Raw genomic sequence first — 25,442 nt, 5'->3', positions numbered from 1 at the left:
TGCTATGATTAGCTTACTTTAGCTTGTATGACTTATTTCCCATTATACAGGTTTGATTGATCGCGGCCGATGAGGTAAAGTATATGCGCGCTGGGGAAAATATTTCATGATGGACCTGTGAATTCTTTACTTATGGGTAAAACAGGTCTCATAAGCGTAAATACGACTAGCTTTTACTGATTATAAAACATACCGTACGATTTGTTGTGAATTAACTGTTGTTGTACTTTTAGTAGTACAACCGCCACCCTTGTTTAAGAGCAACATTTAAAACACACGTTTTTTTTTCATCCTCAAGTAATAAGTAAGTAGACTCGCCCAGTTTAATCAATCTAGACGCATAATCTAACTCTATACATAGAGCGCCTACTTCACCCGATTTACATTCGGAACATTTTCACGCGTTTCGGGCTTTATCGTATGTTTAACATGGGATTTTTGAACCGTCCAAAAATGTTGGAAATGTTTGTAGGTTATAACACACTAAATAGTTGTTGTTCTTTATTCTATATAAAATTGACCTAATTCCAATGACCGCAGCACACATCAGGACACATTTTAAATTTCTGTAACCTACATTTTCTTGAAGAATATTGTCAGTACTAACTAAAAATCAAAAGAAAAGTAGGGGTCATGTTTGATGCAAGAAAAATAATTTCAGTCAAACACACAAACTGCAAAATCAGCTAAAAAATGAGACCCCAAATTATACTGGTGGTGTATGATCTACGTTTCCATGAAAAATTTGTAATGTTGTTATTTCATCATGAAAATGCTACCTACATGTCAAGCATAGATCTGTCATGTGATTTTAGTCCGGACCCCCTCTGGAAAATCTTTAAAAAAGGAAAGAAGACAAGAATGAAAGAAAATGTTTTTCGAAAAAGGCAACATTAGGACTGCATGTAAAGTATATGCGGCTGCTGCTACATACGACCCCGACATTATTCATATTATTTATCTAAAAGAAACTAAGAATTTTACCTTCAAGAAAGCTTGATTTTATCATTTTCCCAAATTTAACAGGTTAGTCCATAAAACTGTCCCAGAATACAAAAAATGAAGTGCTAAATTTCAAAATTCCAGGATGTGGTTGGAGGGGGGTGGGGGGGGGGGAGGCAGGGGATCGGACCCCCTCTGAGAAAATTGGCTGTGTCCGTGCATGGTCACTATACCTGTCCAGTACTGGACATTATGGTAAACGCTTCTTTCCTGCACAAATGACAATTTCGCAACTTCTGTCCGGTTTGTACAAATTTCTGGCCGCGATAAACCATTTGACTTGTCTGTTATTTGAATTGTGGTATAAAATGCGTTGTGTTTAATAAAAATACTTTTCCCGTACTATCAGTTCAACGATGATACATTATTTAATGTATTATCGACAAGTAATAAACATAAATAATTTCTTATGACTATATTTTGCTTCCACGTACTTACAGACTCTTTTATGTAGTCTATGCTACATGCTGTAATACTTTTTGAGCAATAAAAAGTTTGTTTTAACGAGTGTTGCAGTTCCATGCACTTAATCAAGTAATGTATTTGGCCTTTAATAGATTGATAGTGTATTTCATACGAAAAGAAAAGGAAATGAATTATTAAACAATGAATTTCATGCACTTAACCAAGTCAGGATGCAAATTATTCCAGTGAGGCAGCACCACATAGTTGAGCATTGAGCTCTACAAGTAAAATCCGTCGTTTACTAGTATATGACTAAACAAATGTTGAAAAATACGTTAAAATCAAGAAGATATTTGAATGACAAGGTTAGCGTTCCACACTATGCAAACATGGAAGCTTTACCCTTACAACCCTTTGCAATTAAAGTAATTAAAAGCCAATAAAAGGCTGCAGAAAAATCTGTGCTGTCCTGCTACCAAGCCAAACATAAATCCCTCTTCAAGGAGAAAATGGGTTGAAGAATTAAGTTTAAATGCGCTTTTTAAATGGAAATATATACGAGGGCTGTTTCATAAGTTCGCGGAATTGCTTTATTACTTCAGACTGGAATAAAATAACAAAAAACATCACGAGAAACGTTTACTTAAGGATGACTTAAAAAGTAGTGATACGTGGAAACGTTAATTTTACTTGGACCATTGAACAATAGTACCGAATAGTACTTGAAGCACGACAACGTCAGCGTTTACGTCACCTAAACGTCAAATTGCATAGTGTGGTTGACTTCACCGACGTTGTCTCCACCTGTTGCAACACACTTTCTATGTCTATGTACCCAGCGGTCAAATGTAATCTTGAACCAATCGTAATTTAATGAAAACATTATTTCTCTAGCTCTGTTACGTAATTCTAACGATGTTTCAAACCTTTGTCATCTTAATTCATTTGTAAGGTCCGGAAATAATCTGAAATCCACGGGGGCGAGATCTGGGTTGTAGGCGGGTGTGGTAGTAGATCGGATCCTAGAAGCGTGATGTCAAGGTCTGTGTCGTGCGCCCGGGTGGCCGGGGCATTATCACGGTGCTGGATAACATCATCCAGGTCCAACTATGGGCGTTTCCGGCGCAGGGCTGGTATCAAGTCACGTTATAACACCTGAAATTGTGCAAAATCTAAAGCATGCATTATCTGTATGCTCATTTCAATTTCTCTGAAGCAGTTATATAAATCTGGTATAATAATAATAATAATAATAATAATAATAATAATTTATTTGAAGTAGTTAAAGCGGTTTTGCTAGACTCTCTGAATTGTTCGGAGAGATTTGGAATAGCTGCTTCCACATGCAGTCAGGGATTTCAAATTAAAACGGCACACTGAAACAAACGTCTGATATCCAATACATTTCTTGTTGCCAGTCACCATGACTGCGCACGTGAATATTTTCATTTTGGGGGAGAATGTAGGGCAATACACTTCAACAGGAAAACCACAAAATTGTGAACTTAAATATAAAAATATATACTGGCCTTCCAATCCTGAGGTCGGGGGTTCGATCCCAGGCAGCTACTCGGGAATTTTCAGAAACGCTTTTCAATGTTTCCCACCCAACTAGATGTGTACCGGTCAGGAACCCAGGCAATCCGTGCGTGTATCAGTGCTATACACGGAGTTTTTAATTTGTTTAAGTATTTCCGCTGGAGATAGTTTGCGTCCCACACAAAATTTTACTACGGAACACGATTTCGTCCGTCGACGTCAAGCGGTTTTGTAAAGTTATGACGATATAACGCTTCTGGGAATTAACCGTTCAACACAACGTCTTCAAATTTTCTGAAAATGACGTCGAGACGTAACGCTAACGTCAGTTGCTTTCGCGCCAAAATTGCTTAAAGTTTGACTACTCTACGGCACTTTGGTAAGTTTGATTGCTATAGATACCTCTAATTTTTCGATGATTCAACGAAAACTAAAACCGAGGGATCTACTTTCGAGATTTTATTTACTTCACAACAACGGGTTAAGTGCTGTGTGGCGGCCGTAAAAAGTCGCCCTTCATCTCAGTGTTGTTATATTTTCTTCTCCTTCGGGATCATTGATTTTAACTCATTTAGATTTGAAGATTGAATACTGCTTAAACCGGTGCTAGGGGGCGTGGGCAGTATTGCATTTTTCCATTACTACTCATGAACAGACTCAGTCAAACCGAGTCCGCAATTTTCACAGTTTGCCTTATTCTCGGTGCTTCCGAGGGATCTACTTTCGAGATTTTATTTAAAATAAAATAGGATATTATGTATTTGTATATGTATTTTCATGTAATTAGATTGAACAATAAAATTTTGAGAAGAGAATTTCGCGAATTGATGAAAATGCCCTCGTGCAGATTCTCTTTTATTTTAACTTAAGATACTAGGTTGCAACAAATTAATCACTGCTTAAAATTGCTAAGAAATGATTCCCTGTATTCTTTCTGTAATACAGAAACTGAGACTTTAAATCACGTATTTTATGATTGCCATTTTAGTTACCTATATTGGATTGAGGTCACAAGATAGATTAACTTGTCCAAATATTTTCACTGAATGGTAGAAAAACAAGAGATTACAGAGTGATCTTGGCGCCCACCATTGAGCAATTTTTGAATGTTCCAAATTTCAAGTTTTGATACTATCTAAAAGTCAAAGTTCATTTCGGTACACAAAACTGTGCATGTGGTCCATGCATGTGGTCCAAATTTGAAAGCTGTAGCTTGAGAAATGTGACAGTAGGTCACTAGATCAATTTCAAGGTCAAAGTTTATTTCTGTACACAAAACTACGCATGTGCTTCAAATTTGAAGGCTGTAGCTTGAAAAAAGTGAAAGTAGGTACTAGGTAAAAATTTAGGTCAAATTTCAATTCATAACACAAAACTATGCATGTGGGCCAAATTTGAAGGATGTAGCATGAGAAATGTGAAAGTAGGTCACTAGATCAATCTAAAGGTCAAATTTCATTTCGGTACATAAAACTATGCATGTGGTCCAAATTCGAAGGCTGTTAAGCTTAAGAATTGTGAAAGAAGGTCACTAGGTCGAAATCAAGGTCAAATTTCATTTCAGAACACAAAACTATGCATGTGGTCAAAATTTGAAGCTTGTACCTTCAAAAATATGGAAGTATGTCACTAGGTCAATGCCAAGGTCAAAGTTTATTCCGGTACACAAAACTATACATGTGGTCCAAATTTGAAGTATGTACCTTCAAAAATGTAAAAGTAGGTCACTAGGTCAAGATCAAGGTCAATTCATGTCAAGGTTCATCTAGCCACTCAAAACTATACATTTGGTCCAAACTGGAATGTTGTAGGCTATGACAAGAAGATTTCAATTTTTCCCCCTATATAAGTCTAAATAAACCATGTGGCCCCCAGGGCGGGGCCATATTTGACCCTAGGGGGAATAATTTGAACAATCTTAGTAGAGGATCACTAGATGATGTCACATACAATATATCAAAACCCTAGGCCCTGTGGTTTTAGACAAGAAGATTTTCAAAGTTGTTCCCTATATAAGTCTATATAAACCATGTGACCCCGGAGCGGGGCCATATTTGACCCCTGGGAAATAATTTAGATAATCTTTGTAGAGGACCATTAGATGATGCTACATATCAAATATCAAAACCCTACACCCTGTGGTTTTGGACGAGAAGAGTTTTAAAATGTTTCCCTATATAAATTATAAAAATAAACAAAGGGCCATAACTCACTCAAAAAGTATTGAACTACTCTGATTTTCAGGGGGACATAACTAAGGTACCAATACATCATTCTGAAGTTTGGTCAAAATCCCCTCAGTAGTTTCTGAGGAGATGCGATAACGAGAAATTGTTAACGGGCGGACGGACGGACGGACGGACGGACCACGGACGCAGAGTGATTTAAATAGCCCACCATCTGATGATGGTGGGCTAAAAACAGTACAGGAAAGAATAAATTTAACAATGCTCTAATGAATATATTATTAAATGCAAAATGTATTATATATCAGTGTCGAATTTGGAATATACCTCCTACCTAAGTTTTCCATTGTTCCAAACGCAAATAAAATTGCTGCAGAAGTTAGAGCATTTTAATGCTAAAAAAGAAAACAAATTAAACAACTTCAATGTGAAATGCTTTCACTAGATAACTTACTCTACGATTTCTATGTGAATTCCTAAGTCTCCCCAGTGCTGTATAACCAAACCCCACTCTAAAGTGCTCCATTTTTTCCCTTTTTTTTATTTATAGCTTTTTGTCGCAGCCTTCTCATGCCGTTTTGGTATCTTCTATTTCGTTTTTTAGGTGCCACGAATGAGAAAAATGAACAACTGTGCTATAATCAGCTTACTTTAGCTTGTAGGAGTAATTTACCATTACATAATTGGATGTGATATTCTTCCGCACTATCAATGCTGCATTACATAATGTATTATCGACAAGTAATCACAACAAATGTTTTCTTATGCTAAATGTACGAAATGACTATATTTTGCATCCACGTACTTACAGGCTCTTTTATGTATTCTATGTTATATGCTGTAATCCTTTTTGAGCAATAAAAACGTTTGTTTTAATGAGAGTTGCAGTTTTATGCACATCATCAAGTAATTTAATTGGCCTTTAATAGATCGACAGTGTAATTCATACAAAAGGAAACGGAAGTAAATTATTAAACAATGTATTTCATGCACTTAACCAAGTCAGGAAACCAAACAGATTTGAACCGCCTCGGTAGCCTAGTTGTAGAGCGTCCGCTTCGAGTGCGGGAGGTCGGGATTTCGATCCCCGGCCGCGTCATACCAAAGACGTAAAAATGGTACTAGTAGTTTCCTCGCTTGGAGCTAAGCATTAGGAGGATAGAGCTAGGACTGGTCAGCCCGGTATCAGTATAATGTGACTGGGTGGGGTAAAATGCCACGTGTCTACGGCAGCACTACAAAGTTGGGCATTGTGCTCTACAAGTAGACACCGTCGTTTATATGACGGAAAAAATGTTCACTACGACGTTAAACACGAACACACAACACACGCATGCACGCAAGCACACATGTGAACGTACCAAATTTTGGATGGAATTTAGCCTAACCTCGAAGTACACCCTTGTTATTCGGATAATACAAAATGATGTGATAATTCCAAAATGCTACAAACTGGAGGAAATGTCAAATTTGGTATGGACATTTTTCTGGTCAATATTTTCTTATTACTCATTCTGATCGTTTAAAGTATTATAACTGATTCAACATGGTTTATAAGCTGTACCATTTGCACTAAACAATTTGAATATTGGACATATTGTTTAGTATGGAGAGCCCCAAACAATGTGTACATTTTGCTTTTGAGAATGAGTTTGGCGATTCAAAGCGTTGTCAACCTCATTTAATGGACTTTCGGTATGACTATTATTTTGTATTATACAGTTATTATATAAACAATGATTTGAACATGTTCAAAATTTTTTATTTTAGATCAAATAACCCATATTGACAAATATGTAAGCATATGTAGTAGTCGATTGATACTGACCCAAGTGTTCATAGAAATTTTGAAGATAAAGCCCGCAATGCTATGAGGATAATAGCCAATATTGTAGTTTGAAAATTTGCATATGCTGTTCTAAAGGTACCAATTGTTGTATATTGAAGAAGTATACCCATAAAATGTAGTAACTAATGTCTGTAGCATGCCCAAGGTAATGTTTTGTACACATGGTTAGTACCAGATGTTCCTGAAACATTTATCAAAAAGGTAAATGTCTATATCTTTGTAAAATTCTGTTTTAGAACTCAAGTCCGCTGTCAGAAGGTTCTAAAGCTTACACGCCTGTATCTTTTCTGTTAGATTTTGGTAAAAAGAATAAACAAGCCAGAACATGTAAAATTAACACCTGAATCTTAATGTGCTGAGATTCCAAAGGGGGAGGGGGTACAACCGTATTTAGAAATTAAGTATGCTAGAGGTCTGTTAGCATTTTAAGAGTGTGAAAATACTGGCACTTTAACAGGTTAGTTTTGCTGGAATATGTTGAATTCATAGAAGTACATCCCCTTAATCTCTTAACTGATAATAGTTTGATATTGTACTTAATAATTTAGTACACTTGTTTATTTTTGCATACAAAGTTGTCCCCATGGAATGTCTACCAAAATTTCATCTGCAATACAAGACTCACATGTATTTCTATACTAAAATATAAAGAGTTGGTCCCAGTGTATAGGATAAGATCTACGTTCATTAACTTAATATTTGTTCAGTATCGCCTTCCCTCTTCTTCTATAAGTTCAATACTTTAAGTTGGTGTTATGAATTGTAATTGAGATCTTTTTTTTTTTGTTTTTTGCTTTGTTCCTTGGCCTATAATAACCATGGTATTTTGACTGCTGTTCAAAATCTGTGGTATGTTTTGTGGGGTTGAAAATCCTAGGCATTTTTGAAGACAGTATTATACGTCTCGTAGATCTTGGTAGGTTGAAGATAACCTCCAGCCAAACTCCAAAAGCCATTTCTAAAGGAGCCAAAGATCTGTATAGGTTGACTGCCGGGTACCTCCACCAGCACTGAAACAAGCGCCAATATATGGCCATATCTTTTCGGCATTCTTTAGAAGTCATCATTCGGATTATCTTTGTAATTGTGAGGCTGTTGTAGAGGGTCAGGGAGTTGGTGACGGGGTGGGGGGCGGTAGGGGGCATCATAGCGGCTACCCCGGGAAAACTCTTGTTTACTCGTGAGCGGTGGATTTGAGCGGAGGACAGCAACGCTCGGCTATTCTAACAGCCTTGTCAACTGAATGAATAAGTCGAAAAAGTGGCATAACTTTGTAAAAATGGGAAAAAGGGTTATGGAACCTTCGCAGTGCTTATCAGCTCATGACTGATACTCATGACTGAGTGTGTGAAGTTTCAATCCTTTCCCATTAGTGGATGCTGAAATACTAGCTTACATACAAAAACTTAAAACCAAAAACTGCTAAGCTGAAAAAGGGGTATAATTTTGAAAAAATGCAAAATAGAGTTATGTGATCTGCACAGTACACGTTGAATTATGAAAGTGAACAAGTGTGTGAAGTTTCAGTCCATTCCCATTAGTGAGAACTGAGATACCAGCTTACATACAAAACCTTAACCAAGAATTTCTGAGTCGAAAAAGAGACATAATTTTGTAAAAAAAAAAAAGCAAAATAGAGTTATGTGCAGTGTAGGTCAGTTTATCACAGTGACTAAGTGTGTGAAGTTTAAATCCATTCCCACAAGTGGTTACTGAGATACCAGCTTACATACAAAACCTTGACCAAATCGGGACGCGGACGACGACATTGACGCGGACGCCGACGCATGATTGAGTCCAGTAGCTCTAGTATTCTTTGAATAGTCGTGCTAAAAATCGTTAATAAGTTCATATCATCGTGTTGTTACAAACTCATTCACCAAAACATGTCTACACAGACAAAACTGGTCAATGTGTAATGGTATGTAAATGAAAGAAGTCAATGACGGCTATTATCCACTTCCAAAGACACATCAAGGGCATTATCCATGGTCATTTTCGGCTATTATCCATTTTTCACACAAGGATCAATATAAATGGTTTTGACATAAAATCGACAAACGTAAACAACTTACTCTAAACTTTATCAGATAGTGAAATGATAGAGCTGTATATACAGTGAATTACAAGCATAAAAAATAATTTTAAGTATTTTTTATGAATCTTCAAATTAAACTTATATGGATTTTGTAAACTATTTAACATATTGTGGATTATATTCACAAAAATAAAGTAACAAATCACCATTAGTTCTTTCTGCAACATCTGTTGGTTAAAATCTCTTATCAAGCCACAGCACTTACCGAAAAACATGAAATTTTCAGAAGCGTTCATCTGTCATAATGTAGCATTTTGGAATTATCACAGCATTTCGTATTATCTGGATAACAAGGGTGGAAGTATCTCTGACATTAATAATTCGGATTGTTCTGGGTTTAACGTTCAGACAGTTTTGTGTGTTGGACGTTTATTAGCGGAATATTGATTAGCTCACCTTTTCGCGAGTTTTTATTGATGAGAAAGAATTGGTCTCACTTGTATATGGAAGTTTGATGATGTTCATTTGTTTTTATACTTGTAACAGTTTTTACCTAAGGTCTGCAATATAGGAATGTATTTGTTTGTTTTTTATATTCGTTGTATTCTTACATTGGAATAAGAGAACTGTACATAAATCGTTCCTTTCGGGAATTAGGCTAGCATTGTATATTCGACAGCTTCATAAAAATATTCAATTTTCGCGTGCATGAAGAATTGAAATGGCGGTACTGAGACTTTATTAATGACTCGTGAATATGTTGGCATTGCCTGTATAAGATTTCACAATTCTATATCTTTCTGCACTCTTGATTTGCAGACCTACTTACTGTCACAGTGAATGAGAAAACGGTTGAATGCGGAAGCGGGTTGATAAGAGGTCGTGTCTGTTTCTTATTATAATAACCTTTTATTGTTTTAAACATGATGACAGTAAGTATGGGCGTCTTATTTAAATGTACCCACAAACTGACCAATAAAATATCGGGAATAAAAGCTTTGTAGTGTGTTATAAAGGTTTATAAAGTGTTTGTAGGATTTTATAGTCTAGTATTAACTGTTTCTTTCACTTATTTAAGTTACTGTTAATATATGTTATTTTTACAAGGGCGCATCCAATACCTTATGTAGGGTATCGGTTGGCAATGTAGACCCAAAAGGTACATTGTAATACCGTATGCGATAGTACCGTTTCCTTTATTAAGCCAGTGATCTATTTTTTTATAGTGAGATAGAGCGGATGCAGTGGTCCAGTGGTAACATGGTCATACTTCGAAACCTGGGGCCGTTAGTTCGAGTCGTCGTTCCATCAACTAAATATCACTAATATTGGGATAAAACACCCGTTTCTGCGTGCTTTACACCTGGCGCGCAAATGATTCATGGAAGCTTCTGGAATTTGGCGTCCTCTGCATCTTGCGCTACTCTCCAAAAAAAAAAAAAAAAATCAATAGTCTTCTGGAGGAGTCTCCTATAAGGATTTCTGGGTGCGTATTTCAGTAGCATCTAAGAAAATACATTTAAGATAAGGAAAATCTTAATTTTATTTCCTTAGGTAAGATAAAAAGTAATCTTAAACTTAAGTCCTATTCTAAAATGAACTTAAGAAATTCTTAGCTAAGAAAATCTTAAGTTTTACAAAGGAACTTAAGTAAAATCTTAACCCGTTGTCAAGCATATTTGGAATTTCCCACGCCTAAATATAGTAACGGAAGTATCAAAACGGATATGACAAATCACCGCGCGCATATCACCTGTCAAAGCAGACGGAATGGAGGAATCCAAGAAGCCCGTTCGCTCGCCAAATTTTTCTATGTCAGACGCGTTATTGCTGTGTGAGGTGATGGGTGGAGACAGCGGAGTGGAGGGGCTCTCCTTCCACTCCATGCAGAGGCATAAATTCACAAATAGTAAGTTTTAACGAAAAAGTATCCTTATCATATCGAGTCTTTATTCTCCTCTATGATATAGGGTTGTATGCCTACCGTCTTGCAATTTCCACAAACATTTCCTTATAACGGAAACGCTGAATGACTCATCTACATTACGCGTGATAGGATTTTAAGCTTTCTGCACATAAATCAAGAAATATTGCATGATTTGGGATAGATCTAGTCCAAAGAGTTAGACGTGAAAATGTTGTCATTTTACTTTCAACATTTTATATTCTGACATTTTGCATTTTTAATATCAAAGCCTTTTTTGACGTCTAAACTGCTAAACGGGAAGTATGAAAGTAGTGTAGCATAAATTCGATTTAACATGAAAAATAAAAACTGTAAAATATCCATTGAAATGAGCTTATAAAGTGATATGAATTATGTCAGGTCTTAAGGACTACATTTGGAATGGATAATGAAATCATATAGGTAACGGTAGTCCAATTTGATGCAATCCTAGGAAATATTATGATAATTTTTTCATACTGTATGGGCAATATGGCCCCACTAGTAGTAGGCACTACTGGACTAGCGTAAAACACATGAAAGACCAAACTAATGGAAGCATACAGTGCTTTAGGGTATAGCGGATTTTAGGGTATAGAGGATAGATTGATAAATATATATTTAGACTTGAATTATTGTATAAATTTTCATATCATTTTTTTACTGGCATGCAAACAGACATTCTGACATACATTTTAAATATTTGCGTATGTCCTTGGAAAATCAAGCTGCAGAATTAAATATCATCATGGATTCAATAGAAATAGCTAGGAAATATTGATCTAGGAGCTGCATAGCATAACAAAATGGATGGAAGTTGGAACACAACTGGCTGGGCCTGGAGTGGGAAAGTAAATGCTGGCATATTACGTAAGGTTGAGTTGATGTCTTGTGATAATTAACTAAGACAACAACCAACTAAATGTGCTGTCGCCAGTAAAATCTACAACACGATAGTGAACCAATGGAAAAAAGTAGAGGAAACACATATATATCTGTAGCTTTATGAAATTATGGCAAGGCCTAGCAACCAAGCTGACAAAGGTAACATTATTTCTTTTGCAAATTTAATTATATAGCTAGTTCTATATAGGATTGTCTAGCAGTTCATGACTCGTGTATGGCTTGAGTATTAGTATAATCCAGTAATTTTAAAGGCAGCAAAGGGAGGTAATTAAAGAATATATATTTCAAGGGAGATAATTTATCTGGAAAAAAAGGAAGTTCGGCACTGTGAGTGATATCCATTTATATCTCACTGCTATTTTCCAGTATTTCACCAATAAGCATAAAATTAATAGTATATTGTCAAATTGACCTGTTTATATACTAAAAGAAAGTAGAAATTTGATGTTTCGACAAGAAAAAAATAACATGTAATAAAAAGAATATTACATTTGTGACTTTCAACATTGAATTTATTTAACTTGATAAAATGCACTTTAGAGCCTCTCATATTATTATTTTATTCAACTCTTTAATTATTAGCTACATGAATGGCAAGGCCTAGTAACCAAGGTAACATATTATTTATTTTGCAAACTGAATTATAGCTAGCTTGTTCTGTATTGGAATGTCTACCTATTCATGACTCCTGTATGGCTTGAAAAGGATATTCATAGGGTACCAGTAATTCAAAACTTTTAAAGACAACAAAGGGAGTTAATTGTAGTATATATTTCAAGGGAGATAATTTTATCTGAAAAAAATGTCACGGTACGGACTTGGTCACATTAGGGGAGAAGATGTGTCAGGCAGCCTGTTAGCTCAGTCAGTAGAGCACTCGCCCTGTAAGGGAGTGGTCCCGGTTCGAGCCCCGGACTAACTGCACATTTTTCTCAGCCTGTGACAAAAACAAAGTTCATGAAGTTCAGCACACTGTGAGTGATATGGAGAAATATCTCACTGATATTGTTCAGTATCTCATCAGTTAGCATAAAATAAGAAATTGTATGAGTGTAGTTATATTGCTTTGTGGTAAGTAATTGCAAACATTTATGGTCTTATTCATGGATTTGAAATATGTTGAATCTGTGTTAAGATAACTGTGTGAAAGCTGTTGTTAATTAACTATCCATGGAATAAACCAATCTTTGGTGTCATCTATAAATCAAAAAAATTAAGACTGCACGATTCCATTTTTCACTGTATGAAGCTGAGTTACTTTACATTCCTTATAGTATTGTTTTCCTGCATAACATATTCTCATTCAGTAAAGTAATTTGAAACGAGAATTGTACTATAAAGAACTAAGAGCGAGTACAATTTTCATCCTATTCTAAGCAATAAACTTTTTTCATAATTTAAAATAAATACACTATGTACGTACAAGTAGATCGGCAAAGATCGGTGGTCACATGGTTTATATAGACTTATATAGGGAAAACTTTGAAAATCGTCTTGTACAAAACCACATGGCCTAGGGCTTTGATATTTGGTATGTAGCATCATCTAGTGGTCCTCTACCAATGTTGTTCAAATTATCCCCCTTGGGTCAAATATGGCCCCGCCCTGGGGGTCCCAAGTTTTACATAGACTTATATAGGAAAAAAAGTTTAAAAATCTTCTTGTCTGAAACCACAACACTTAGACCTTTGATATTTGTAATGTAGCATTGTCTTATGGTCCTCAACCAAAATTGTTCAAATTGTACCCCTTGGGTGAAAAGAAGTCTGCCCTGGGGGTCCGAAGTTTTATATAGACTTATATAGGAAAAAGCTTTAAAAATTTTCTTGTCTGAAACCATACGACCTAGGCTTTTGATATTTGGTATGATGCATTGTTTAGTAGTCCTCTACCAAAATTGTTCAAATTATGCCCCTGTGGTTAAAGAGGCCCCGCCCTGGGTTCACTTAGTTATTATGTGAGAGTTATATAAGAAAAAATACTTAAAAATCATCTGATCCTATTTCCAAGACTGTTTAATTATAATTACCTGATGACCTTAAGTGTTTTTACTGTGACCTTGACCTACTAACCTACTTTCTTGTTTTTTAAGATACCGCCTTGAAATGTTGATGACATACACCGTTTTTTACACAAATCGTAAAACTGAATTTCATTGACCATGAATGTGACCTACTGACTTTCTTAATATTTTATCATCAGTTTGACTTTTGAAACATGTAGCTCATATTACTCAGGTGAGCGATCCAGGGTCATCATGACCCTCTTGTTTCAAATATAAACTTAACACAGATCCTAGATTAATTATGTTTAACGTCTTTCATCTAACATAAAAAAACTTTATTTTATTCAACAGCCATAACTTCATGCAGTAAAGGAGCTGCATGGAAGACAATTGTGCAGGCGTTTAATTCCAGAGCTGATGAACCTAGGGAAATCCCCTCATTGAAGAAAAAATGGGACAATCTGGCTCAGACACACAGATCCCAATACTCTGACTACCTACACAGTCAGCAGTTAACAGGTAATAGAATGTACAGTTCAACCTCTCCAAAGCGGCCCTCTCCTATTACAACTTCATCAACATTTCCCTAGGCTGAAATATACTATGAAATTAACCTCTCCAGAACAACATCCTCTACAAAAAGTCAATATTGTAACTCAACAAGGGTGTTGCTCTACAGAGGTTGCAGTGTAATGTAAATTAGCAACTGTAGTGAATTAGCAACTGAATACATGTATCTGTTCACAGCAATCTTCCATGTATTTGTAACAGCAGTAAAATGTAAGCAATTCATATAATTTTAATATTGAACAAAGGTATCGATCTGTGCCTTTATATGTGAGAGTGTCTTGTTGACTGGCAATCTATTGGAAATATTTCTTTAATGTTTTAGCTCGGCTATTCACAGAATAGTAGAGCTATAATTAGACTCGCCTGTGTGTCGGCGTCCGTTTTTGTATGTAAGCCGGTATCTCAGTAACCAATTATGGGAATTGATTGAAATTTTACACACTTATTCACTGTTAATAAACTGACTGACATTGCACAGGTTCCATAACTCTATTTTGCTTTTTTACAAAATTATGATCCTTTTTCGACTTAAAAATTTTAGTTTAAGGTTTTGTATGTAAGCTGGTATCTCAATACCCACTAATGGAAATGGATTGAATCTTCACACACTTATTCACTGTCATCATCTGACATGCACTTAGCAGGTCCCATAACTCTATTTTGCTTTTTTTCCAAAATTATGCCCCTTTTTCCACTTAGAAGTTTTCGGTTAAGATAGAAATTTCACACACTTGTCCACTGTCATGAGCTGATATAAAACACAATGCAGGGCAGGTTCTATAAACCTGTTTCTTATTTGTACAAATTTATGCCCCTTTTTCGACTTTATAATTTATTCAGTTGAAAATGTTGTGATAGTCAAGCGTTGCTATCCTCCTACAGCTCTTGTTGATACCTGTTATTGCAAATCTAAATCATGCAGAAGTTTCATTTATGCAAGGTGTTAGGTTAAGGTGTTATAATCATTGGTGTAAAGATGTTCTAAAAGTTCCTGGCATCTCTGGTCAGAATAGAGGCATAGCATTGACTTACATTGATTCTATTTATTGAAAAATCTGATTTAACTCCTCTCTGTCTGCTATACTTACATTGTACATGCTAATCGTAAAGATAATAACAATGCATAAATTATCACTTATTTTTGGTAAGCAAAGGTTTTCCACATTTTTTAAAGCCAAAATTGTACATTTTGCCATACAATGCAAGCAAATACATTGTAGATTTATTATTTTATAATTTTGGATGACACTGCTTGAACTTAATAATTTTGTTTTAACATATTTTATTCCCAACAATATACGTAATTATATTTACACTGTTTATTTAAATATTCAGGAGGAGGGCCATCCTGTAAAAAGCTGTCCGTGGTAACCGAAGCAGTGATGGCAGTGATAGGGAGAAATGCCTGCAACACCAAGGGAGTTGTTGGGTCAGATCTGGACACAACACAACTACAAATTAATAACTTCAAGTAATTTTAGTTTCCATTTTCATTTTAAATCTATTTTTGTTAACAATAATCATCAACAGCATATATCACGTAATTTAGCCTCTTGCAATATAAAACAATCATTGTCCTAAACATGTGAATGACTGAAGTCTATTTAGGCCTCTTGATTTACATTGACAAATACTTTTGCTATAATTATATTGATTATATAAATGTAGGGATAACACATGGTTTTTTTTTGTGTTATAAAATCTGCAGAATCTGGAAGGATTGGTTGGTACCCGAGCCCATTAGGGCAAGGGTACCAACGATTCCCGAGGGATTCTGATGATGTTATAACACGAAAGAAACATGCGCTAACGTTAATCAAGATTGTCGTGATATTATATAATGTCTCTAATATTGTCCTCTTTGAGGCAAAGACCATTCATTGATTTGTGTCTCTGTGCTAAATGAAAATACCAAGCCAAATATAGTTTAAATTAGAGACTGCATATAAATATTTATTGCAGTTAAAAGTTTTTTAAACGCTAATGATATTCAAGTTTCGAACATACCTCGTTTTGTCATATTTATAAATGACTTGAAGTACCTTTACAAAAAGCAAAATTTAACGTGGCCTTATGATGTATGTATTAATAGTTGTCCATGCTTTGTTCGTGCTGAGTTTGCAGTTTTATATAAATCAAGTAATTTAATAAATGACGGGTCCAGGTGAAGACATTCTAAAATGTATGTATATGTATTTTATATCATTATTAGAAAACAATCGTACTTATCTCGTAATTACGAGATCTTCTATCAATTTTATTAGAAGAAAATTACCAGTATCACATGAGATCTGTATTCGTTATGACTCATATCTCGATTTTAATCATGAGAAAATGTTTCGTTATTACAATAAATAATACCGTTATTGCAAGACAATTGTATTCAACTTTAATTAAGATCAATACGGCCAAAATTTCTTGTAAAACCGAAACGTGCAGTAAACCTTTAGGGAACTTGACGTTGTTTTTTTTCTTCGTTTTTTGTCTTAATAGTAGAAAGGTGAAATTTCACATTTCTTGGTAGGTCTGCAACAAATGTCAGTTATGGCACAAATTCAACCAATTTTACACGAACATTGCGTGAGAAAGATAGGTCTGCAGCATTTGAAAAGGAAAGGAAAATTGTATTTTAGCTCGACTATTCAAAGAATAGGTGGAGCTATTGGACTCCAGTTTGTTTATTTCTGCCCATTGTTTTCTCGTTGAGGGCACAGCCATTATTTTATCTGGGGACTACACGCCGCTTTTTATGGAATTGCACTCTGTGCAGCATTGAAGGTTCCATGTACACCGTCGTATGAATACATCTGCGGATGTCTCCAAATTACATTCTGGTACTTATAACATGTGTAAATGTTGAGTTCTGCTCAACCCGGGGCTAGAGGGCGTGGACGGTAGCTTGCACTTCCACTACCGTCCATAAACAGGCTCAATCAAACCGAGCCTGCAAAATGTTCGTGTATGTCGTGTTAGGCGACCTGTGGTTTTCCACTTTTTATTTCATCCATGCGTCGGCGTCCTGATTTGGTTAAGTTTTTGTATGTAAGCTGCTATCTCAGTAACCACTTGTGGGAATGGATTGAAACTTCACACACTTATTCACTGTGATAAATTGACTTACACTGCACAGATTCCATTAACTGTATTTTGTATAACTTTTTATTAAGGTTTTATATGTAAGCTAATACTTCAGTACCTACTAATGGAAATGGATTGAAACGTCACACACTTGTTCATTGTGATGATCTGACATGCAGTGCTCAGGTTCCATAACTCTACATTTTTACAAAAGTATGCCATTTTTCCGATTAAGTAGTTGCTTGTTAAATTTTTGTATGTTAGCTGGTATCTCAGTACCCACTCATGGGAATGGATTGAAACTTACACAAATTGTCAATTGTCATGAGCTGATATACATTGTACAGGTTCCATAACCCTTTTTGCAATTTAACAATATTATGCACCCCCTTTTGACATGCCCTACCAGGTGTATATCTGCAATATTTTTCTATTGCGCCTTTGGAGTACACAAAGAGGACTTTACTACTTTCTAACGATTGAGGATTTAAACTAACATTCTGTAATTACTTTTGGCAAATTGTTTGACTTTCATTTTACTGATAATTTGTGGGGTGTTTTGGGTTAAGGTCATACGTTCCTCTTCAGGGTTTCTTTTTATTGCAGTTACAAGTTCTGTAAAGCTTTGCAGTTTATATTTTGAAACTTTCGAATTACATAGGTTGATGTACTCACACCCTCTCAACGTACAAGGTTGTTACTATACCTGTCCATTATTAACCTGTACCTGTCCATTCTTAAAGTATCCATTATTTTAAGAATGGACAGATACAGGTTAATAATGGACAGGTATAGTAAAATAATCGTGTGTTTAGAACGGTATCGGTACAATAACCTATATAATGGACAAAACTAACAAAGGATTACATCACAACCGTGTTTTAATTATAATTACATGTAACGCAAAAATATGTAGTTGAACATATATATATGGATACGCATGTCTCCTTTCAATGACATGTGGATTTTCAAAGTCAGTGCAGTTTGAGTACCTATACTATTAATTTAAATTTACAAATGCATTCCTAATTACAAATTAAATGTATATTGCATGTGTTTTGTACATGGAAGGTGGAACATTTAGGAATAATGAAATCAATATGACAGTGAGCAAACATAGGAATGCTTGTAGTCTTACCTTGAATATGTTAATTTAAATTCACCTTTTCCCAGCAATTTTTTTTCTCATTAATTAGACGGGCGCTAGTGCTTTTATGTTTTAATGTGTCTTTGTATTTTTCTATGATTTCTATCAGAATTTCTTTTTCGAAAGTAGTAAATCACCAAAGTAACACGTTTTATATATCTAAAAATACAGCGGAACGGTCCGATGATTGTATCTACATGTTAATAGTGTGTGACCAAGGCTTAGCTAATACATCGCAAATATACCCGCCGAGTATTAGTAAAAATCCGTTAGAAAACAAGGTTGAGCGATGGCTTAACTAATACTAGTGCTAGAGTTGAAAAACTGGCCATGAGAGTATAATTTATATAAAATTCGATATGAAATACCTGTGGTTTTGCGTGCTAAAGTGTGGCACGTGGCCGTTAACTGTTACCTATTGTAATCATGGGTTGCATACACACAAAAGAATTTTAATAGCTGCGGAGCAGGGCTTTAAATAACAGTTTACTGTATTCTTTTGCATTTCCACGATGGTGATTAAACATGATTTGCATGAAAAATATGAATATGAGATATACAAGTATTTAGTTTCAAATTGACAGTGACATATATTAGGCCAAGACAATGTGTTTAATGTCTTAACATTTTATTGAATTAATGTAGCAATATGTACAGAAATCAGTGTATTTAGTTGCATTTCAATCGCATTTGGTTTCTACAGTGTAGAATAGTTATATTCTTAAAACTAAGCTAAAAAAGAGATTGACTGAAAAAGTTTGCTGATGAAGTTTGCGGATGAAGTTGTGAAAACACATTTATTCAGGAAGGGCCTAAATTGTCCACCTGAAAACTTGTAGTATAACTGTATATTACCTGTATTATAAGAATGATTTTCATGACGTTTTTGTGGGTGAAAAAGTAGGTCACTTGTACGTGGTGGATCCTTAAGCGTATAAAAGGAAACTCCTCATTGTTCCTTCTAACAAGGGTATAGTGGGTGCATAATGTTTTATTCAAAATGTAGTTAGCGGGAAATTTGACCGCTACCGTAATTTACCCTAAATGAGAAAATGGAATATTTTACAAGCATGAAAATACACGGTTTCTTTAATTTATTAATTCAATGACAGTTTTTGCTGGACTTTACATGAATATGCCAGAAAATCTGCAAATTGATATTAGTAATGAATGGCAGAGTTATGTACACTTTAGGAGGAAATTATAAAAAAGTAATAAATATTGGAATACAGAGTGAAAAATGTATATTTGATATTTTTCACTGTGAAGATATCAAATATTTATTTCATTTATATCTATTCTAATTTATCTTGCCTCCTACAAGTTTCTTGCATTTCTATTGGTCAATAGACGTCACCTGGAGACAGGATATATTCCATATCCTGCTAGTACATGTCAGATATGAATTTTGATTTTAAAAAATGTCTGCCGCTTTGTTAATTTACAAAATATTAGATTATAGCATGTAAGTAAAAGGTAGTCGGCAAGAAAAAATCGTTACACAGATTGTTGGTGACAGGATACGGGATATACGCTGTCTCGAAAATCCATATGGATATCCTCGACAGCGTATATCCCGTATCCTGTCACCAACAAGCAGTGTAACTAATATTATCCGAATGCATGAGGTAGAAATATGATAACCTCAGCAGAGTTAATGATATCACAAAGAGATTTAATAATATCACAAAATAAGGACTAAACAGTAAAGAACGTCTTTGATGAAGTATTGGTGTAAGAGATAACAAAGCTGTGTAGGATTTGTATATATGTTTTGTTATTGTCAGCAGCATTTCAAAGTTAATTAACAGTGACATACACGATATGATAGGTATCCGTATTCTTCAAACCATCCCAAAACCCAAGGTTAAACGTATATAATCTCTTTTCTGGTAACGTTTTTGCCACCGAAAACAGCTTGGTTTCTCTGTCGAATGTAAAGTACAGTCCGTCTGTACCTTCGCGACTAGGTACCCAATATCTCCTCTGAAAAAAGTCAAACTATTAATTATGAAAAAGTACTCGTTTCAGAATTTGGAAAATATTACAATGGGTTTTATACTAAATAAAACGCAAATATTAATACGTTGTTAAAACAAACGGCCGCCTTCAACTTCAAATTTCTCATAGTATATGATTAACTGTATCCAATAATACAGTATTATAAAAATAAGCAATCAAAGAGGCTAAAACAAACGCTGACATTAGCAAATTTAAAACAATCCTTATACATTTTCATTGCCAGATATATGGTTAGATGTAAATATAATAGCTAGACAAAAGCTAGCAAAATGGTGATAACTATATTCAACCTTGCATTATTTTTCAACAACGAAATATTGGACACAATATTAGGTAATTTATACAAGTCATATGAAACAGATTGAGCTAATAACAAACTCAACTGAGCCAATATGAGAAAATCAGGGCCAATACGAAAAAGGGCAAATACAAAATTCAAGCATTTTGATGAGGGCCAATACGGAGAAGTTACTTCCGTTAGAATTTTGAACGGCGCCATTTTGTTTTACATAAGAATTACATTTGTAACAGTTTTCATATTTAGCCCACAGATGCCACCTATAAACTGATAAATGAAACGTTAATAACCAACTGTGACTGGGTGGATGTACTATCTGTGTAGAAGATAACGATACTGTTGGCTGCTTTGGTAGTACATTTTCCAAAACAAGCTCCTGTCAAAATTTCTGACATTTTTGGAAGTTCTGCGAAATTGGAATTATTTTAAAGGATGACATTTATCTTAAACATATATTTTAATAGTTTTAATTATTTGTGCAATTAGTTAGGAAAAGGATTATACAGGGAACAGTGGACGCGATGGCAGCTGTAACTATTTCGGATAAGAATGAAACTAGCTAGCATCGGGGTGTGTTATATGTGATTGTTCGTTTGTATTACTTGATTTACACATATGTGTAAAAGTTTGTGTCTCGTTACCTGCAGCCTGCAAGGAATTAGCATGAAAAGCAGTTTTATTACAGCTCAAAATTTAATGACTCGCGAAATCATTAGAGAAAATAAATATGGTAAGGTCCCATTATAGCTGATTGAATTGAGTCATTACATTATCTGTAAAATTAATCACGCTTATCTACTAGTATACACAGACCTGTCTGTTTTACTAAATAAAATGATGATGTTTTTTAAAAAATCAGGTTTTAATCAATAATGCTAAAATAATTTGATACGAATGTGCATAACTGGCTTATAATTCTTATCGCGTTCTAGCCAGAATTAAAAAGTTGATTAATAATAGAATCATCATTAATCAAGTGACTTCATATTGGCCTAGTTATTTGTGCTCGGGTAGTCGTATTGGCCCGCGGCCTTCTGCATTGGACAAATACAGCAACACTCGGACAGATAACAAGGCCAATATGATATCACTTGATTAATAACATTACATCATTGGGCACAATATAAGATAATTGTGAATATCATATAACCAAATTGATTCAATACAAAATTATCCGGGTCAGTATCAAAGAACCAGGTTCAATATTAACAAATCATAAAACATGATTCCAGCAGTTTCATTGGTAAAATACGGGGATGAGTGGGGGTGGGGGAGAGAGAGAGAGAGAGAGGAGTGAATCATGAGGGCGGGGAGCAAAACGAAGTTTAAATATAAAGTGATCATTAATCAAAAGATTTCATATATGACTTAATATTTGTTCTCTTACAGTCGTATGGGCTTTGGGCCAAAACGACTAGCCTCAGACAAAATAACAAAATCAGTTGATATGAAACCATTTGAATGATAACATTACAAGATAACAATATTTTATTTCATAAATAAAATACATGTAATTGTTTTCTGGTTTCTTTGTTTTTCTAAGATACATACTGTTTATAATGTGAATTCCTGTCATCAATGTCTACAGTTACACAGTTATATTTAGTTTACCTAAATCTCTTAATCACTATCCCCTCAGAGCCAAGTTGATGTAACTGTTTCCTATATACAGTCAAATATACTTCGCTCGAAATCATCGTCATGTCGCAACAAAATATATTAGTTTAATGTATATTGTTCAATGGTTCGAACTACTGATTACTAGAAAAAAGATTCCCGGTGCCGTCGACTTCGAGCGAATGAAGTTTGACAAGGTACTATCCCTTAACCCTTACCATGCTGAATTTCTATAATGAACTGGTCCATCTTCCAATTTGGGCAGTACCATTTATCATTTGAAGGGGTGTTTACTAAAAATTTACTGACTGAATAGCGAACAGTGCAGACCATGATCAGACTGCACGGATGTGCAGGCTGATCTTGGTCTGCACTGGTCGCAAAGGGAGAATCACTTGCCGCAATCAAGCTAAGGGTTAATATTGAAAAATAAAACATACCGCCGGATCCTGATCTAAAGTGGTATTGGCTATCGACCCGATCTCAGTCCCACTTTCCAAGCTGCGTATTGTATATCTTAGTATCTGCAGTGGTGGACAATTGCCTAATACCATTGTTAATCCTGTAAAAATGCATTGTATGTTAATCCTGTTAAAATCAATTTTATGATAATCAGTTGAAACTAATGATAGGGCTTGAATATCACTTCTACTACAGACTTAAACTTCAATGATGTTTGTTTTCGGTCGTCGTTTTTTTTTTATTAATTAAGTTAATTTAAACAGTGAAAACTTCTGTGAGTTTTACCTGGTATTTCCTGTAAACATTTCTAACAAATAGTTTACCCAACAGGCTGCATTAGCCTCTGCATTTTTAGGTATATGGAACAAGTTGTTCTATATTAACTTTCTGAATTATCCATCTTATATCACTTAGACAGCTATCGCAATATTTTCCAATTTTAAAAGAAGTGAGAAAACGTACAAAGCCGTACGCAAAATCAGAATTTCTATTAAAATGAGCCATATAGGTAAAAGGACTTCAACAAAATAAAATCTCCTTCCGTTCACAACATAATTAAATGTATAAATTCCTTTGCTATTCCAAAACACACATATAATACATCAGTTAATTCAAAACACATTTATATGTAGATTTAATAGTCTTCAGAAACTAGATAAAATGAAGTTTGCGATACATTGCCGACAATACTTTTCGCTTTCAAATATTAATATAAATAAGTTCATCTCGTCGATCATGGTTTCAATTGATTGTATTATTGTTAACATAATGAAATGAAGACCGTATCCTAACAAGATCGATATATTTATCATTTTACATGTGAACAATCGTTATTGCACAGAATATTTTATTCATACGATAACATGGCAAACGTAACTATATACTAAATTTGCTGTCCAGTAGGCATTGCCAAAATCAATGAAATAAACTATTTTCATTACATATAATTTCAAGAGCATGCAGCAAACAGCAGGTATCTCAATCAAGCTTTACAAATCTCGTGTATAAAGGTATCGATATTATTAAACGTTTTTAGATTTTAAACCGTTATTGGAATGATTATTGTCCGTTCCATAACGATTTGGAAGTTTTACTGTCAGGTCGCAGGAACAACTCGAGGGATGAAAGCGAAAGTGCGTCTTTAATTTATTTCTTACATGATTTGCTGTCATACTTAAATATTGCCTTTCACTATAAAAGTCAGAACACGAGATTGCATGACTGTCTCTAGTACAAATTGTCAATGAATGATAAATTCGAAGAGTATTATCACGGAATACGTTGATGTATTACCTGGTCCAGGTTAGTATAACTGCGATTACTTTCTCTTATTTTCTATTATCTAATGTCTGACATTGTATTTTCTTTCCAGCTCTCATTTGAGTGTTAGAACTGGATGTCAATATTTTGAGAAACAAACTGAAAATTATCCACGAGCTGACATGAGCGCAACTATATGTTCCGGAACGAACAGCAGTCAATGAAAAAATGTTGCATATACACAACACGAATGAAAGAAGAACATTGCTGTATTTTATACAGTTTTAGACAAATAAGATAAAATGACCCACCTAAAGCTAGGAATAATGCAACAAACACCTTCGAAATATCCATCTCTGTGTTACAGCTGCGGCGGACAGGATGTTTGAATAAAACGCATGTGATACAAAACTTCAATGTAAATCTTGAAAGATATTTGTTCACAGACTGGCTGCTTCTTGATATCAACAAATTTATAGCAAGTATGTACTTGAGAAAATCAATACAGACATGTAAACAAGTATGTGTGTTTAAAGTTGCACATAGCTTTTAATTCAAGGTGTCCTATTCATAAATAAGCAAGCTCTATATAACAGTGCTATTAGAATATATAAAATATTGATGCCTGGTACGCTCATATAATTTTGGTATCATTTGAAAGTGTATCGTCTACTGAAAAAAGAAAATATAAATTATATGACCAGAAATATGTTATAGAACTTTTATTTTTTTACTTTATAGTTTTCAGTTATACTTCAACAGAAATCCAGTTATTACAGTGTAATATTTATCAATTCATAGTGTAAATACATGATTGAAATAACTCTTGCCTATCATTTATGGTCATTTTATTTACAAACTCTTGTTCAGCAGACACAACTCTTTCAAATGATACTAAAGAAGCATGGTTCACCAGGTATCGAAATTTAACTATTTGTGGATGGGATACCTTAGAGTACAATTTCTTTCACAACTGAATTGTAGTTCTCAGCTATGTAAGTTTATTTCCTTTTGGGACGTTTGTTCACGTTTCTGTCAGTGGGGATTGAGTGGATTTGCATTATACTGACACCGGGCTGACCAGTCTAGCACTATCATCTTAATGTTGAGCGT

At 34.8% G+C, this 25,442-nt stretch overlaps 2 protein-coding genes across 3 annotated transcripts; one reads left to right on the top strand and one right to left on the bottom strand.

Moving 5' to 3' along the window:
* Positions 1-10,354: 10,354 nt before the first annotated feature.
* Positions 10,355-16,191, top strand: LOC123542664 (uncharacterized). 2 transcript variants are annotated; one of them, XM_045328608.2, is made up of 3 exons: positions 10,355-10,928; positions 14,227-14,394; positions 15,781-16,191. In XM_045328608.2, the coding sequence occupies exons 1-3, from the start codon at positions 10,790-10,792 to the stop codon at positions 15,918-15,920; spliced, it is 447 nt and encodes a 148-aa protein (XP_045184543.2). In that variant the 5' UTR covers positions 10,355-10,789; the 3' UTR covers positions 15,921-16,191. The 2 variants fall into 2 exon arrangements, with proteins under 2 accessions (XP_045184543.2, XP_045184544.2); XM_045328609.2 differs by lacking the exon at positions 10,355-10,928 and adding an exon at positions 10,965-12,008.
* Positions 16,192-20,425: 4,234 nt separating this feature from the next.
* On the bottom strand, positions 20,426-24,796 carry LOC123542477 (uncharacterized). Its single transcript, XM_045328372.2, has 3 exons — positions 24,641-24,796; positions 23,048-23,169; positions 20,426-20,656 (listed from the first exon to the last, which is right to left on the bottom strand). Exons 1-3 carry the CDS (start codon positions 24,681-24,683, stop codon positions 20,471-20,473), a joined length of 351 nt encoding a protein of 116 aa, XP_045184307.2. The 5' UTR covers positions 24,684-24,796; the 3' UTR covers positions 20,426-20,470.
* Positions 24,797-25,442: the final 646 nt, after the last annotated feature.

Source organism: Mercenaria mercenaria, chromosome 19 (assembly GCF_021730395.1).
Source record: "Mercenaria mercenaria strain notata chromosome 19, MADL_Memer_1, whole genome shotgun sequence".
NCBI classification, from domain to species: Eukaryota; Metazoa; Mollusca; class Bivalvia; order Venerida; family Veneridae; genus Mercenaria; species Mercenaria mercenaria.
Note: the sequence above shows the minus strand (reverse complement) of the source record. Positions and strands in the feature narration are given on the sequence as shown.